Genomic DNA, 18,204 nt, shown 5'->3' with positions numbered 1-18,204 from the left:
CGGCAGGTGGGTTGTTACACACTCCTTAGCGGGTTCCGACGTCCATGGCCTCCGTCCTAGCTGCTGTCTATATCAACCAGGGTGAGCCCCACCCCTTTCGTGAGCGCACTGCGCGCGGAGTGACCCCTGTTACGCGCCCCCGGCAACAGGGGTGGCGGGCAGGTAAGCTGCGCGGGCGGAGCGCGCGGAGTGACCCCTGTTACGAGCCCCCGGCCACGGGGGTGGCGGGCAGGTAAGCTGCTTACCTGCTGCGCGTGACGCCGGCCGCGGCGAAGGCGGACGAGGCGGGGTGTCGGTGCGGTGGGCGCGGTGGTGACCCTGGACGTGCGTCGGGCCCTTCTCGCGGATCGCCTCAGCTACGGCTCCCGGTGGGGCCCTCTCGGGGGAAGGGGCCTCGGTCCCGGACCCCGGCGAGGCGTCGGGGGCCTTCTCCGCTCCGTAAAAGTGTCCATCTCTTTTTCTTTTTTTTCTTCTGTTGTGGCATATGCAGCAGGTGCCTGCTCGTTTTTCGTATGTGGGTAACAACATTTAACTATGTATATATATTTCCGAATTGGTTTAACCGCCACCCGCCTGAATCTATTTAAAATCTAATTTTTTTTATTTCAAACGCCCGACCCGACCCGACCCGCGGATAAAATCTAATTTTTTTAAATTTCATCCGCCCGATCCGCGGATAATCCGCGGACTCCGCGGTTGTGCCCGCAAACCGCGCATCTCTAGTGGCTACCAAAAGCGCCTTATTGCAGTGAAACTTGCCAAGGGACATGTAAGCAAATATTAACATTGCTGTATGTATACTTTTGACCCAGCACATTTGCTCACATTTTCAGTAGACCCATAATAAATTCATAAAAGAACCAAACTTCATGAATGCTTTTTTTGTGACCAACAAGTATGTGCTCCAATCACAAAAAAATAAGAGTTGTAGAAATTATTGTAAACTCAAGACAGCCATGACGTCATGTACTTTACAAGTGTATGTAAACTTTTGACCACGACTGTACATATATATACACAGTATATATAAATATATGCTTTGTGTTTTTATCTTGTATCAACTAGCTTTTTCTCGTCACATTATGCTTTTTAAGCCCTCATTAGGAGTCCAAATACTAGTCTTAACTCCGCACGCCAGGTTTCATTTAAAATAAAATAGTGTATAAGCATGTTTTGATGTTAGCCTGGGCTAGTTTGCCTCGGGTTTAGCACACTGACCTTGTAGGAGTCCTTCCGCTCTCCTCGCTGGCCGGGGGCGGACTTAATGGAGGTTGTGTTCCCGCAGGGTGGTCCAAGTGTCTCAGGTGAATACGCTACGACGCACCGACGCCCTCGACTTCATTGGGACTGCGGTCAGGGCAGGCGGGACTACAGGTGACAGTGTGTAGGAACTGTAGTGCGCATGGAGGCAACGGAGGAAGTTCTTTTCGGACATTTTTACATGTGACACGTTCCGTATACAATTTTGCCCGTTCTTTTTACCTTACAGGTATCTATATTTTCAGCAATGCATATTTTAATTGTAAAAATATGGACATAAATATAAAGCCATACTTATTTTTTATATTGATACGATTAAAAATATTGTAATGTCTGATGTAAAAAGCATGTATTGTGTGCTTGTAAGGTAAAGTTGAGGAATAATTTTCTAAACGTACATACACGTTCATTCATTTTATGGCGAACGTTTTTTTTTGTTTTAGTAATAAAAACATTTATTTATTTATTTTACTCGTTTTTCTTCACTTTATAAGCCATACATTATTACTCGTATTACTATTATTTCCCGATCAAAATTGGTAATGAGCACAGGAAGTGGAGTCAAAACATGTGGCCGACATTAATAATCATATAGTATGCAGTTTATAAACAGCTATAAATAAAATAGATATATCCATCCATCCATCCATCCATCTTCTTCCGCTTATCCGAGGTCGGGTCGCGGGGGCAGCAGCCTAAGCAGGGAAGCCCAGACTTCCCTCTCCCCAGCTACTTCGTCCAGCTCTTCCTGTGGGACCCCGAGGCGTTCCCAGGCCAGCCGGGAGACATAGTCTTCCCAACGTGTCCTGGGTCTTCCCTGCGGCCTCCTACCGGTCGGACGTGCCCTAAACACCTCCCTAGGGAGGCGTTCGGGTAAAATCCTGACCAGATGCCCGAACCACCTCATCTGGCTCCTCTCGATGTGGAGGAGCAGCGGCTTTACTTTGAGCTCCCCTCGGATGACAGAGCTTCTCACCCTATCTCTAAGGGAGAGCCCCGCCACCCGGCGGAGGAAACTCATTTCGGCCGCTTGTACCCGTGATCTTGTCCTTTCGGTCATAACCCAAAGCTCATGACCATAGGTGAGGATGGGAACGTAGATCGACCGGTAAATTGAGAGCTTTGCCTTCCGGCTCAGCTCCTTCTTCACCACAACGGATCGATACAGCGTCCGCATTACTGAAGACGCCGCACCGATCCGCCTGTCGATCTCACGATCCACTCTTCCCTCACTCGTGAACAAGACTCCGAGGTACTTGAACACCTCCACTTGGGGCAAGATCTCTAGCTCCCCAACCCGGAGATGGCACTCCACCCTTTTCCGGGCGAGAACCATGGACTCGGACTTGGAGGGATGAGAATCAGCACCTCCAAGTTTATAAACAGCTATAAATAAAATAGATATATCATATAACGAATATAAATTATTTCAACACTTTCTTAAATCCATCAAATCAGTACAAAATACCAAAAAATAAATGGTTTGTAAATAATATAAGGTAGAAATGCTGGATCCATAATTTATAAAGTATAACGTTATAATAATACATATTATTGAAACATTTGTAACTGTTTATACACTATATGCCAGTAAGTATGCTTTATGAATTAAATATATACTAATGCTTGTAGCGTGTACTTATAAAGTATTACCGAATTTAGTGAACCATTTCTCAGTAATTTTGCAAGTTAAACTTGTGTTCCTTTATGCACGAAACCCAAAACCAGTGAAGTTGGCACCTTGTGTAAATCGTAAATAAAAAAAGAATACAATGATTTGCAAATGCTTTTCAACTTATATTCAATTGAATAGACTGCAAAGACAACATTTTTAATGTTCGAACTGAGAATTTTTATTTTTTGCAAATAATCATTAACTTAGAATGTAATGGCAGTAACACATTGTGAAGCCGGCAGTGTTTCTGGGTGTTGTTGATAAATGGCTATGGCTTTGTATAGTAGGGTTTTGACTTGCACTTACAGATGTAACGACAAGCTGTAGTTACTGACAGTGGTTTTCTGAAGTGTTCCTGAGCCCATGTGGTGATATCCTTTACACACTGATGTCGGTTTTTGATGCAGTACCGCCTGAGGGATTCAAGGTCACGGGCATGCTGCTTACGGGCAGTGATTTCTCCAGATTCTCTGAACCTTTTGATGATATTACGGACCATAGATGGTGAAATCCTTAAATTCCTTGCAATAGCTTGTTGAGAAATGTTCTTACACTGTTCGACAATTTTCTCACACATTTGTTGACAAAGCAGTGACCCTCTCCTCATCCTTGTTTGTGAATGACTAAGCATTTCATGGAAGCTGCTTTTATACCCAATCATGGGCACCCACCTGTTCCCAATTAGCCTGTTCACCTGTGGGATGTTCCAAATAAGTGATGAGCATTCCTCAACTTTCTCAGTCTTTTTTGCCACTTGTGCCAGCTTTTTTGAAACATGTTGCAGGCATCAAATTCCAAATGAGCTAATATTTGCCAAAAATAACAAAGTTTACCAGTTTGAACATTAAGTATCTTGTATTTGCAGTCTATTCAATTGAATATAGGTTGAAAAGTATTAGAAAATCATTGTATTCTGTTTTTATTTACCATTTACACGTGCCAACTTCACTGGTTTTGAGGTTTGTAACTTAAGCCTGTTTGAAATTGACAAAATAATTTTGTATTTGTTTGAAAGCATCACAAAACTCAATTAAGGTCATTCCGAGCTTAATGCAATTCTAATTTAAAGCTTTGCATCATAGTTTGATTATTTACTCCACATGCGTGCTCAGAAAGTAAACATTTGACCACAAAAGCACAGTTCTTTCAAATTTAATAAATACATCCCATAATACTATGTGCTGAATACAAATTTGAAGGAGAGGCGCAGTGATTTTATTTTCCAACATAACTGAAAGGGAATACATTTCAGAATTAAAATGTGTTCAACTCCTAACCCGGCTTGACTTTTTTTTAGGGCATTTTTAATACAACAATTACTACACTTGGAATTCCCCCTAAAAAGACATCTCAACGTGTTGCGCCTCAAAGCAGCAACACAGTTGAAGGATGGCCTCTTTTCCTGCACTTCTATTTCTACAAAAAAAGTCAAATAAAAGGTAAACATCTTGCCTGAGTAACTAAATCACCTTTTTACACTGTTGAACATAATAAGAAAATCTGATCGGCGCAGTCAGTTATAAAATAAGCCTGCAATGTTGATGTTGAACTGATAGTTTTCCAACAACAGTCCCACTCCAGAAGCCTTTTCACAAGCTCTAAGCAAAGCTTTTGATTTGCTAATAGAACACATCCCTGTCATGGTCAACGTCAATGATCCTTTGGTTCTGTCTCATGTTGTGTTTTGAGTTTATTCATTGTCCTCTTGCTACTGAGATGATTCTGGTTGAATCTCATCTTCACTCTTCTCTTTTATATCTCCTGATTGGACCTTGGGACTCGTCTTGGACAACGTGCTATAAATGGTCATGGCCTGCAAACAGGAACACAAGATGTTATTCTACGAACCCCAAAATCAGTGAAGTTGGCACGTTGTGAGAATCGTAAATAAGAACAGAATACAATGATTTGCAAATCCTTTTCAACCTATATTCAATTGAATAGACTGCAAAGACAAGATACTTAACATTTGAACTGGAAAACGTTGTTATTTTTTGCAAATATTAGCTCATTTGGAATTTGATGCCTGCAACATGTTTCAAAAAAGCTGGCACAAGTGGCAAAAAAGACTGAGAAAGTTGAGGAATGCTCATCAAACACTTATTTGGAACATCCCACATGTGAACAGGCTAGTTGGGAACAGGTGGGTGCCATGATTGGGTATAAACGCAGCTTCCATGAAATGCTCAGTCATTCACAAACAAGGATGCGGCGAGGGTCACCACTTTGTGAACAAATGTGTGAGCAAAAAAACAGTTTAAGAACAACATTTCTCAACAAGCTATTGCAAGGAATTTAGAGATTTCACCATCTAAGGTCCGTAATACTATCAAAAGGTTCAGATAATCTGGAGAAATCACTGCACCGAACATTGAATGCCCGTGACCTTGGATCCTTCAGGCGGTACTGCATCAAAAAGCGACATCAGTGTGTGAAGGATATCACCACATGGGCTCAGGAACACTTCAGAAAACCACTGTCAGTAACTACAGTTGGTCGCTACATCTGTAAGTGCAAGTTAAACTCTACTATGCAAAGCGAAAGTCATTTATCAACAACACCCACAAACGCCACCTGGTTCGCTGGGCACAAGCTCATCTAAGATGGACTGATACAAAGTGGAAAAGTGTTCTATGGTCTGACGAGTCCACATTCCAATTTTTTGGGGAAAACTGTGAACGTCGTGTCCTCCGGACCAAAAAGGAAAAGAACCATCCAAACTGTTATAGGCACAAAGTTCAAAAGCCAGCATATGTGATGGTATGGGGGTGTATTAGTGCCCAAGGCATGGGTAACTTACACATCTGTGAAGGCACCATTGATGCTTAAAGGTACATGCAGATTTTGGAGCAACATATGTTGCCATCCAAGCAACATTATAATGGACGCCCCTGCTTATTTCATCAAGACAATGCCAAGCCAAGTGTTACATCAACGTGGCTTCATAGTAAAAGAGTGCCGGTACTAGACTGGTCTGCCCGTAGTCCAGACCTGTCTCCCATTGAAAATGTAGTGGTCTCAGTTCCCAAACGTTTACTGAGTGTTGTTAAAAGGAAAGGCCATGTAACACAGCGGTAAAAATGCCCTGTGCCAACTTTTTTGCAATGTGTTGCTGCCATTAAATTCTAAGTTAATGATTATTTGCAAAAAAAAAAAATTAGCTTTTGAGTTCGAACGTTAAGTATCTTGTCTTTGCAGTCTATTTAATTGAATATAGGTGGGAAATGATTTGCAAATCATTGTACTCTGTTTTTATTTACAAATTACATAAAGTGCCAACTTCACTGGTTTTGTAAGTTGCACGCGAGTGTCTGTTCTATGCACGTACCTGTGTGACCATGCTGCTAATGTCTCCAGTGTTAGACGGCAGGAGGATGGTGTTGGACTCCTTGGCGAGGTTGGAAAACGCTGACACGTACTGCTCAGCCACGGTTAGAGATGCAGCCGCGTTTCCATTCTGCACGGTACATTTTCAAAGTGGAGTCATCCCATTTCAAATCTGCTGTGGTGGCGTTCAAAATGCACATAAATATAATTTCTAACCTGCTCGGTCAAAGCGTCGGACAGCAGGCGGATAGCCTTGGACTTGGCGTCAGCTTTGACGAGGACAGCTTGTGCTTCACCTGGCGATGAAATAAAAGGTCAATATCTGACACAATCAGTGATCATGTTCGACGTTTCTATCTGTTACACAACAAAAAATCAGTAGAAAGAAATTGGATCCATTGAACCTACCTGCAGCTTTATTGATCCGCTCTGCCTTTTCACCCTCAGAGGCGAGAATCTGAGCTTGTTTACGGCCCTCGGCGACATTGATGGCGGATTCCCTCGTGCCTTCAGATTCCAGCACCGTGGCCCTTTTCTTACGTTCGGCCTCCACCTGTGCGGAGCAGAGTGTTTCAGCTTTGCCTGTAGAAACTTTGTATGTGAAGGAAGGATGTTCTTCTTAGGTTCTTAATAGGGATGTCCGATAATATCGGACTGCCGATATTTTTGGCCGATAAATGCTTTAAAATGTAATATCGGAAATTATCGGTATCGGTTTCAAAATGATCGGTATCGATTTCAAAAAGTAAACATTTATGACTTTTTAAAATGCCGCAGTGTACAAGAACAAAAGAAAATGTACAGAGCGCCAATAAACCTTGAAGGCACTGCCTTTGCGTGCCGGCCCAATCACATAATATCTACGGCTCTTCACACACACAAGTGAATGCAATGCATACTTGGTCAACAGCCATACAGGTCACACTGAGGGTGGCCGTATAAACAACTTTAACACTGTTACAAATATGCGCCACACTGTGAACCCACACCAAACAAGAATGACAAACACATTTCGGGAGAACATCCGCACCGTAACACAACATAAACACAACAGAACAAATACCCAGAACCCCTTGCAGCACTAACTCTTCCAGGACGCTACAATGTACACATCCCCGCTAAATGCTAAACCCCCCCCACCTCAACCTCCTCATGCTCTCTCAGGGAGAGCATGTCCCAAATTCCAAGCTGCTAATTTGAGGCTTGTTAAAAAAAATAATGCACTTTGTGACTCCAATAATAAATATGGCAGTGCCATGTTGGCATTTTTTTCCATAACTTGAGTTGATTTATTTTGGAAATCCTTGTTACATTGTTTAATGCAGTGTTTCTCAAATGAGGGTACGCATACCCCTGGGGGTACTTGAAGGTATGCCAGGGGGTACGTGAGATTTTTTTTAAATATTCTAAAAATAGCAACAATTCAAAGATTTTTTTTTAAATATTCTAAAAATAGCAACAATTCAAAAATCCTTTATAAATATATTTATTGAAGAATACAAAATATGAATGTATGTGCATAAACTGAACATCAAATCAAGTAGGCTATTCCATTCATTACAATGCAACAATTGGCAGCTAGATTTTTTGTGGACATGTTCCATAAATATTGATGTTTCGAATTAAGTTCATAAATCCAGATGGATCTCTATTACAAACCCCAAAGAGGGCACTTTAAATTGATGATTACGGTACTTCAATGTGTAGAAATCTTTATTTATAATTGAATCACTTGTTTATTTTTCAACAAGTTTTTAGTTAATTTTATATCTTTTTTTCCCAAATAGTTAAAGAAAGACCACTACAAATTAGCAATATTTTGCACTGTTATACTATCTAATAAATCAGAAACTGATGACATAGTGCTGTATTTTACTTCTTTATCTCTTTTTTTCAACCAAAAATGCTTTGCTCTGATTAGGGGGTACTTGAATTAAAAAAATGTTCAAAGGGGGTACATCACTGAAAAAAGGTTGAGAACCACTGGTTTAATGCATCCAGCGGGGCATCACAACAAAATTAGGCACAATAATGTGTTAATTCCACGACTGTATATATCGGTATCGGTTGATATCGGAATCGGTAATTAAGAGTCGGACAATATCGGAATATCGGCAAAAAAGCCATTAATCGGACGTCTCTATTACCAAGTTTTGAGCAAATAAATTGTTCTGGTATGACATTCTGACAATAAAATTGCATTTGCGTCAAAATGTCAGGGTTTTATTTAAGTTTAATTTAAATTTTGCAAGCTAGTAATTTACTGTGATTATTGAAAACGCAAAAGTGTGATGAATAAAATTTGAAGAATTACAGCACTCATTTCGGGGTAAACTCACCTGCATTTGCATAGACTCCTTCACACGAGGTGGAACGTTTATATCTTTAATTTCATATCGCAGGCATCGGATACCCCAGTCGTCTGAAGCTTGGTTGATGGATTGCACAATGTTGGAATTGAGGCACTCTCTTTCCTTTGGAGGAAACACAAAATGATATCATTCATGCGTTGATGTTTATTATATATAATGTGAGCTATAACAGCAAGTCATTACCCTGAACACTTTGTCCAGCGTGAGTTTGCCCAACTCGGAACGCATGGTGGTCTGTGCCAGCTGTGTGACAGCATATTCAGGGTCCTCCACACCATAACTGGCCTGCCGACAGGCAATTTTATATAAATATCGCATTTAACGCACCGTAACGGACAAGGACCAATTCAATATGACGACGTCTTACTTTGAAAGGGTCCAAGATCCGTAAATACAGCACTCCGTCAATCTGTAGAGTTACATTATCTGCAAAAACACATTTATTTTTAATATTAGCAAGCCAGCAGAGGAAAATGCAAAGAGAAAAGTGACTTACCTAAAGACACTGCGGACTGCTCGGGGACATCGATGACAATCTCTTTGAGACTTTGCACATAGCGGATTCTGTCAAGTAGTGGTATGAGGAAATTTAAACCCTAGAAGGAGGAAATGGAAAAAGTATTAGAGAATGCATACAAATTTGTATACATTCTGTTACATACAGAACACACATATACACACTGTTGGCTCGTGATGGGCATTGTTTACATTTTAATTAATACCAGTACCTAATCCAGACTTTTGAAACAGTGCTTGAAAAACTAGGGGTCTAACAACATATATTCCTAAATTTCAAGTATGTTGATCTGTGCTCTGCAAGTTTGTCCCCCAAGAGATAGGTATCGATCCAAGATCGGTGTAAAAAGGAAAGTATCAATTTTATCGATAGTAAAAAAGGAAAACATTGGATTTAAGAACAGCAAACTTTATAGGATATTTTACAGGGAAGTTTGACTTTCTAGAATGGTGGAATATGTTGAAAGAGGAATGGTTTGAATCGGTTGAAAAATGCGGAAATGGTGGAAGTTTGAAAAATGGCCAATTCATTTTGAATGGGGAAAATGCAAAAAAACAAAAAACAGGAACTACGGGAAATCCGGGAATTGTTTTTAGAATTGCTGAAGTAGAGCACACAATTCCTGAACAGGCTGAATATTTTGAAGTTGGAACGGTTTAAATCAGATAAAAAATGTGGAAGTTGTGGAACTTTGAAGAATGTCCCATTCATTTCAATAGGAATTTCAGAAAAAATTGGGAATTTCGGGAAAAGCGGGAATTTTTTTGGAAATGGTACAAAACTTGAATGGTCTAATGAAGGGGTCGGCAACCCGCGGTTCTAGAGCCGCATGCGGCTCTTTAGCGCCGCCCTAGTGGCTCTCTGGAACTTTTTCAGAAATGTATGAAAAATGGAAAAAGATGAGAGGAAAACAATCTATTTTTTGTTTTAATATGGTTTATGTAGGAGGACAACCATGACACAAACCTCCCTAATTGTTACAAAGCACACTGTTTATATTAAACATGCTTCACTGATTCGAGTATTTGGCGAGCGCCGTTTTGTCCTAATAATTTTGGCGGTCCTTGAACTCACCGTAGTTTGTTTACATGTATAACTTTCTAGGACGTGTTTTATGCCACTTCTTTTTCTGTCTCATTTTGTCCACCAAACTTTTAAGGTTGTGCATGAAAGGTGAGTTTTGTTGATGTTATTGACTTGTGTGGAGTGCTAATCAGACATATTTGGTCACTGCATGACTGCAAGCTAATCGATGCTAACATGCTATTTAGGCTAGCTATATGTACATATTGCATCATTATGCCTCATTTGTAGCTATATTTGAGGTCATTTAGTTTCCTTTAAGTCCTCTTAATTCAATTTATATCTCATGACACACTATCTGTATGTAATATGGCTTTTAATTTTTTGCGGCTCCAGACAGATTTTTTTTTGTATTTTTGGTCCAATATGGCTCTTTCAACATTTTGGGTTGCCGACCCCTGGTCTAATGAAATGGCTGGTGTTGGAATTTTTAAAATCGGTCGAGAAATGTTGAAGAAGTAACATGTTGAATTGAGAAATGGTAGTGCGGAATTCCGGGAAATTTTTCCAGTTCAAAAAACAACTTCATTTTTTGTTTTAATTAAGAGGAATTTTTGACGGTAGAACGGTTGGAATGCGTTGAAAAATGTGGAAGGAGTACCGTATTTTTCGGACTATAAGTCGCAGTTTTTTTCATAGTTTGGCCGGGGGTGCGACTTATACTCAGGAGCGACTTATGTGTGAAATTATTAACACATTACTGTACTTGCAATAATAATGATTTTAAACGTTAAATAACATTAAATACCCCTTTACTCCTATTTCTGGGGCTGAGGTTGCTGAGGTAGTTAAAAAGCTCCTCGGTGGCAAGGCCCCGGGGGTGGATGAGATCCGCCCGGAGTTCCTTAAGGCTCTGGATGCTGTAGGGCTGTCTTGGTTGACAAGACTCTGCAGCATCGCGTGGACATCGGGGGCGGTACCTCTGGATTGGCAGACCGGGGTGGTGGTTCCTCTCTTTAAGAAGGGGAACCGGAGGGTGTGTTCTAACTATCGTGGGATCACACTCCTCAGCCTTCCCGGTAAGGTCTATTCAGGTGTACTGGAGAGGAGGCTACGCCGGATAGTCGAACCTCGGATTCAGGAGGAACAGTGTGGTTTTCGTCCTGGTCGTGGAACTGTGGACCAGCTCTATACTCTCGGCAGGGTCCTTGAGGGTGCATGGGAGTTTGCCCAACCAGTCTGCATGTGTTTTGTGGACTTGGAGAAGGCATTCGACCGTGTCCCTCGGGAAGTCCTGTGGGGAGTGCTCAGAAAGTATGGGGTATCGGACTGTCTGATTGTGGCAGTCCGCTCCCTGTATGATCAGTGCCAGAGCTTGGTCCGCATTGCCGGTAGTAAGTCGGACACGTTTCCAGTGAGGGTTGGACTCCGCCAAGGCTGCCCTTTGTCACCGATTCTGTTCATAACTTTTATGGACAGAATTTCTAGGCGCAGTCAAGGCGTTGAGGGGATCTGGTTTGGTGGCTGCAGGATTAGGTCTCTGCTTTTTGCAGATGATGTGGTCCTGATGGCTTCATCTGGCCAGGATCTTCAGCTCTCACTGGATCGGTTCGCAGCTGAGTGTGAAGCGACTGGGATGAGAATCAGCACCTCCAAGTCCGAGTCCATGGTTCTCGCCCGGAAAAGGGTGGAGTGCCATCTCCGGGTTGGGGAGGAGATCTTGCCCCAAGTGGAGGAGTTCAAGTACCTCGGAGTCTTGTTCACGAGTGAGGGAAGAGTGGATCGTGAGATCGACAGGCGGATCGGTGCGGCGTCTTCAGTAATGCGGACGCTGTATCGATCCGTTGTGGTGAAGAAGGAGCTGAGCCGGAAGGCAAAGCCCTCAATTTACCGGTCGATCTACATTCCCATCCTCACCTATGGTCATGAGTTTTGGGTTATGACCGAAAGGACAAGATCACGGGTACAAGCTGCCGAAATGAGTTTCCTCCGCCGGGTGGCGGGGCTCTCCCTTAGAGATAGGGTGAGAAGCTCTGCCATCAGGGAGGAGCTCAAAGTAAAGCCGCTGCTCCTCCACATCGAGAGGAGCCAGATGAGGTGGTTCGGGCATCTGGTCAGGATGCCACCCGAACGCCTCCCTAGGGAGGTGTTTAGGGCACGTCCGACCGGTAGGAGGCCGCGGGGAAGACCCAGGACACGTTGGGAAGACTATGTCTCCCGGCTGGCCTGGGACCGCCTCGGGGTCCCACAGGAAGAGCTGGACGAAGTGGCTGGGGAGAGGGAAGTCTGGGCTTCCCTGCTTAGGCTGCTGCCCCCGCGACCCGACCTCGGATAAGCGGAAGAAGATGGATGGATGGATGGAATACCCCTTTAATGCGCCCTATACCGGTAATCGGGTGCGCCTTTTGTATGAAAATAGACCTGACAAGACCCGCTCATCGGCAGTGCACCTTATGGTCTGGAAAAATATGGTACCCATCCCGAGCGATAAAGTATTTTTGAAAGTACTGCAGTTTGCTGACATGCTTTTCCTTTATTTGTGCATACATCATGAAATGTTAATTCTTCTAACAATATCCCAGCCCAAGTGGCCAAGGCAGACCGCCACCACCCACAGAATCTTGATTTTGGTCCAAGATTTCTTCCTCAAATATTTTTTTTCTGCATCTGAAGTGAATGAATGAAAACGACGCAAATAGTACCGGTTCTAAGATGCGATGGAAGCGACCCATCCTCTCCACCACCCATGCTTCCTGCTGGGGCACAAACAGGACCACGGTGTTCATGGGCAGACTGGATGCCCATCTCTGCTGGACTGGGGTCGCCAACAACCTCGGCGCTGTCCGTTGCGTTTGCTGGAAAAGATAAATGATATTACACCATATATCATAATAATAAATACCAAGAGGTGTTACTTTTGTATCTTGACAGAAAAGGTGGGACATTTACTACTAATAATTATCTTGTAATAGCAAATACGCACGTCCAAACATAAATATTCACTTTCATACATAACTAGAAGAGGCAATTCCTAAAGGAATTGCGTGTGAATGCTCCAATGCTGAAGTTGAACTGAAATGCTGACAGAATGTAGTATGAATGTGAGAATAGTTTGAATGTTGGGATGGTTTGAATGTTGAAGAGCTGACGCTGAACTGAAATGCTAATGGGATGTAGAGTGAATGTTGAAATGGTTTAAATGTTGAAATCGTTTATAAACGCTGAAATGGTTTGAATGTTGAAGAGCTTGAGTTTCCAGGAAAACCGGAATTTGGTTTGGAACTTGGGAAAGTGTTAGTTTGAATGTCCAGGATGAGTGCAATGTGTTAATGTTGGAATGGTTTGAATCGGTTGAAAAATGTGGGAATTGTGCAACTTGGAATAATGACCCATTCTCAATGGGAACTTCCTGGAAATTTGGGAAAAGGGGGATTTTTTTTTAAATGATTAGGAGCATGAATGTCCTGAATTGGTTGGTGTTGGAATTGTTTAAATCGGTCAAGAAATATTGAAGTAATAACAGTTTTTAATTGAGAAATTCCTGGAATTTCGGGAAAACCGGGAATTTTTCTAGTTCCTTAACCAACTTGTTTTTTTGTCCTGAATATGAGTGTTTTGATGGTGGAATGGTTGAAAAATGTGAAATGAGTAGTCGAACGTAAGGATGGAAATAGGTTACCAAAAAGCGTGAATTCCTGGAAATTTGTTGACTGTGGAAAAATGGTAGTTTGAATGTCCATGGTGAGTTGGATGTGTTGAAAGTGAAATGGTTTGAATTGGTTGAAAAATGTGGGAATTGTGGAAGCTTGAAAAATGTCCCATTGATTTCAATGGGAATTTCAGGAAAAGCGGGAATTTTTTTTTGGAAAATGGTAAAGAATTTGAATGGTCTGAATGAGTTGGTGTTGAAATGTTTCTAATCGGTTGAGAAATGTTGAAGAAGTAACATGTTGAATTGAGAAATGGTATTGCGGAATTCCGGGAAAAGCGGGAATTTTTCCAATTCAAAAAACAACTTTGTTTTTTGTCCTGTTTAAGAGGAATGTTTTGACGTAGAACGGTTGGAATGCGTTGAAAAATGTGGAAGGAGTAGTCGCCAGAATACAGGGTGGAAATAGGGCTTTGGTAAACCAGGAATTCTGGAAAATCGTGGAATTTTTTTGAATTTGGAAAAAGGGAAGTTTGACTTTCTAGAATGGTGGAATATGTTGAAAGTGGAATGGTTTGAATCGGTTGAAAAATGCGGAAATGGTGGAAGTTTGAAAAATGGCCAATTCATTTTGAATGGGGAAAATGCAAAAAAACAAAACAAAAAAAACAGGAACTATGGGAAATCCGGGAATTTTTTTAGAATTGCTGAAGTAGAGCACACAATTCCTGAACAGGCTGAATATTTTGAAGTTGGAACGGTTTAAATCAGATAAAAAATGTGGAACTTTGAAGAATGTCCCATTCATTTCAATGGGAATTTCAGAAAAAATTGGAAATTTGGGAAAAGCGGGAATTTTTTTGAAAATGGTACAAAACTTGAATGGTCTAATGAAATGGTTGGTGTTGGAATTTTTAAAATCGGTCGAGAAATGTTGAAGAAGTAACATGTTGAATTGAGAAATGGTAGTGCGGAATTCCGGGAAATTTTTCCAGTTCAAAAAACAACGTCATTTTTTGTTTTAATTAAGAGGAATTTTTGACGGTAGAACGGTTGAAATGAGTTGAAAAATGTGGAAGGAGTACCGTATTTTTCGGACTATAAGTCGCAGTTTTTTTCACAGTTTGGCCGGGGGTGCGACTTATACTCAGGAGCGACTTATATGTGAAATTATTAACACATTACCGTAAAATATCAAATAATATTATTTAGCTCATTCACGTAAGAGACTAGACGTATAAGATTTCATGGGATTTAGCGATTAGGAGTGACAGATTGTTTGGTAAACGTATAGCATGTTCTATATGTTATAGTTATTTGAATGACTCTTACCATAATATGTTACGTTAACATACCAGGCACGTTCTCAGTTGGTTATTCATGCCTCATATAACGTACACTTATTCAGCCTGTTGTTCACTATTCTTTATTTATTTTAAAGGGGAACATTATCACCAGACCTATGTAAGCGTCAATATATACCTTGATGTTGCAGAAAAAAGACCATATATTTTTTTAACCGATTTCCGAACTCTAAATGGGTGAATTTTGGCGAATTAAACGCCTTTCTACTATTCGCTCTCGGAGCGATGACGTGAAGTGACGTCACATCGGGAAGCAATCCGCCATTTTCTCAAACACATTACAAACACCGAGTCAAATCAGCTGTTATTTTCTGTTTTTGCGACTGTTTTCCGTACCTTGGAGACATCATGCCTCGTCGGTGTGTTGTCGGAGGGTGTAACAACACGAACAGGGATGGATTCAAGTTGCACCAGTGGCCCAAAGATGCGAAAGTGGCAAGAAATTGGACGAAATTTGTTCAAAATACGAGGGTGTGGGGAAAGCCGACGAAAATGGTCAGTCGTTTGTTCCGCACACTTTACCGACGAAAGCTATGCTACGACAGAGATGGCAAGAATGTGTGGATATCCTGCGACACTCAAAGCAGATGCATTTCCAACGATAAAGTCAAAGAAATCTGCCGCCAGACCCCCATTGAATCTGCCGGAGTGTGTGAGCTATTCAGGGACACAGGACCTCGGGAGCACGGCAAGCAATGGCGGCAGTTTGTTCCCGCAGACGAGTGAGCTAAACCCCCTGGATGTCTTGGCTCACACCGCTTCTACCGTCCCTTAAGCCACCGAAGATGATCAAGAGAAGAATATCGACCCTAGCTTCCCTGGCCTGCTGACATCAACTCTAAAACTGGACAGATCAGCTTTCAGGAAAAGAGAGTGGATGAGGGTATGTCTACAGAATATATTAATTGATGAAAACTTTATTCATTACTCGCGGTTTTACGTACATTATTATACATAAACTGTATTTACCAATAATTTAGCTTAAAAACATTCCAACACTTAAAAACAAACACATACCAATCGTTGGTTAGAAGGCGATCGCCGAATTCGTCCTCGCTTTCTCCCGTGTCGCTGGCTGTCGTGTCGTTTTCGTCGGTTTCGCTTGCATGCGGTTCAAACCGATATGGCTCAATAGCTTCAGTTTCTTCTTCAATTTCGCTTAAGCCGCTGAAATCCGAGTCTGAATCCGAGCTAATGTCGCTATACCTTGCTGTCCATCCGCCATGTTTGTTTGTATTGGCATCACTATGTGACGTCACAGGAAAATGGACGGGTGTGTATATAACGATGGTTAAAATCAGGCACTTTGAAGCTTTTTTTAGGGATATTGCATGATGGGTAAATTTTTTTTAAAAACTTCGAAAAATAAAATAAGCCACTGGGAACTGATTTTTAATGGTTTTAACCCTTCTGAAATTGTGATAATGTTCCCCTTTAAATTGCCTTTCAAATGTATATTCTTGGTGTTGGCTTTTATCAAATAAATTTCCCCCCAAAATGCGACTTATATATGTTTTTTCCTTCTTTATTATGCATTTTCGGCCGGTGCGACTTATACTCCGGAGCGACTTATACTCCGAAAAATACGGTAAGAGGAATTTCGGACGGTGGAACGGTTGGAATGCGTTGAAAAATGTGGAAGGAGTAGTCGCCAGAAAACAGGGTGGAAATAGGGCTTTGGTAAACCAGGAATTCTGGAAAATCCTGGAATTTTTTTTGAACTTGGAATATGTTGAAAGTAGAATGGTTTGAAAAATGCGGAAATGGTGGAAATTTGAAAAATGGCCAATTCATTTTGAATGGGAAAAATGTCCCGGAAAACCTGGAGTTCTAGGAATATTTGGAATTTGTTTGATTGATTGATTGATTGATTGAAACTTTTATTAGTAGACTGCACAGTTCAGTACATATTCCGCACAATTGACCACTAAATGGTAACACCCGAATACGTTTTTCAACTTGTTTAAGTCAGGGTCCACGTAAATCAATTCATGGTACAGATATATACTATCATCATAATACAGTCATCACACAAGTTAATCATCAGAGTATATACATTGAATTATTTACATTATTTACAATCCGGGGATTGGGATGTGGAGGGTTTGGTTGATATCAGCACTTCAGTCATCAACAATTGCATCATCAGAGAAATGGACATTGAAACAGTGTAGGTCTGACTTGGTAGGACATAGTGAGCTCAGAAAGCATAAGAACAAGTATATACATTTGATTATTTACATTTGATTATTTACATTTGGTTATTTACAATCCGGGGAGGTGGGATGTGGAAGGGGGAGGGTGGAGGATGTTAGTCACACAATTATTCACAGTTATTCACACAATAATAATAATAAATAAATGAAGTTTGGTGATTTGGAGCATTCACACAAATATTCGAATTGTACCTGAGACTTTAACAACGATTGAGAGAGAGAAAGCAAACAATTAAGTAAGTTTATCCGTCAATAACGCAGTCGGTCTTCTGCGTGGCCATCGATCAATGAGCACGTTTACGCCGAGTACAAAACCATGATTCATATTTACCTGAAGGAGAGCCCCGCCGGTGCGAAAAAGTGTTCGCAACATCATGAAAATATAGCAAGAGTAATAACTATGATGGGAGAGTTGAGTGGTTTATATGAAACTAGGCTCCATCTACAGGAAATCCCCCACACTTCTGTGACCCTTTTCTACTAGGAAGTGAAAGTTAAATCATTGGTGCAGTGGTAAAAAAGGTCCGTCACTAGAGGCAACAGGGAGGTGAAACATTTAGTTCCGTTACGCCGTATTATAAAATACAAGAACAGGAAAAAAACAACGAATTAGTACAAATATGTAGTAAATAAAAAAATAAATGCATAATTAATTATAAATGATTAGGTTAATGGATTTTTTTTATTTTTATCAGGAACGGTTAACAGTTTTCGATTAAAGTACAGTGCTTTTACAAATTTAGTGTTTTAAGTCTCGTCTTGAGACCCACTTTTATTCTCTGGCTTTTAACACTACGGGAG

General features: G+C 41.2%; 2 protein-coding genes across 2 annotated transcripts in view; both read right to left on the bottom strand.

Moving 5' to 3' along the window:
* pigo (phosphatidylinositol glycan anchor biosynthesis, class O) overlaps positions 1 to 1,379 on the bottom strand; it is a 29,139-nt gene extending 27,760 nt beyond the window's left edge. Inside the window, exon 1 of the mRNA XM_061981076.2 lies at positions 1,219 to 1,379. The gene's annotated coding sequence lies outside the window, so the exon portion shown is untranslated. The remainder of the gene's footprint in view (positions 1 to 1,218) is intronic.
* A 2,692-nt stretch (positions 1,380 to 4,071) lies between these two features.
* Positions 4,072 to 17,917, bottom strand: stoml2 (stomatin (EPB72)-like 2). Its single transcript, XM_061981075.2, has 10 exons — positions 17,735 to 17,917; positions 12,877 to 13,029; positions 9,131 to 9,230; positions 9,002 to 9,060; positions 8,818 to 8,919; positions 8,602 to 8,736; positions 6,671 to 6,815; positions 6,479 to 6,558; positions 6,264 to 6,392; positions 4,072 to 4,748 (listed from the first exon to the last, which is right to left on the bottom strand). The coding sequence occupies exons 1-10, from the start codon at positions 17,777 to 17,779 to the stop codon at positions 4,644 to 4,646; spliced, it is 1,053 nt and encodes a 350-aa protein (XP_061837059.2). The 5' UTR covers positions 17,780 to 17,917; the 3' UTR covers positions 4,072 to 4,643.
* Positions 17,918 to 18,204: the final 287 nt, after the last annotated feature.

The sequence above is a fragment of the Nerophis lumbriciformis genome, linkage group LG20, assembly GCF_033978685.3.
Source record: "Nerophis lumbriciformis linkage group LG20, RoL_Nlum_v2.1, whole genome shotgun sequence".
Lineage (NCBI taxonomy): Eukaryota > Metazoa > Chordata > Actinopteri > Syngnathiformes > Syngnathidae > Nerophis > Nerophis lumbriciformis.
This window is presented reverse-complemented; position numbering and strand designations above follow the sequence as displayed.

Bases quoted from the DNA above. Each gene is read 5' to 3' on its own strand.
- stoml2 (XM_061981075.2), bottom strand. From the start codon at position 17,779: ATGATGTTGCGAACACTTTTTCGCACCGGCGGGGCTCTCCTTCAG. The intron at 8,737-8,817 runs GTAATGACTTGC...TTTCCTCCAAAG, and splicing joins CGCTGGACAAAGTGTTCAGG to GAAAGAGAGTGCCTCAATTC. The intron at 6,816-8,601 runs GTGAGTTTACCC...TGCTCCGCACAG, and splicing joins AGGAGTCTATGCAAATGCAG to GTGGAGGCCGAACGTAAGAA.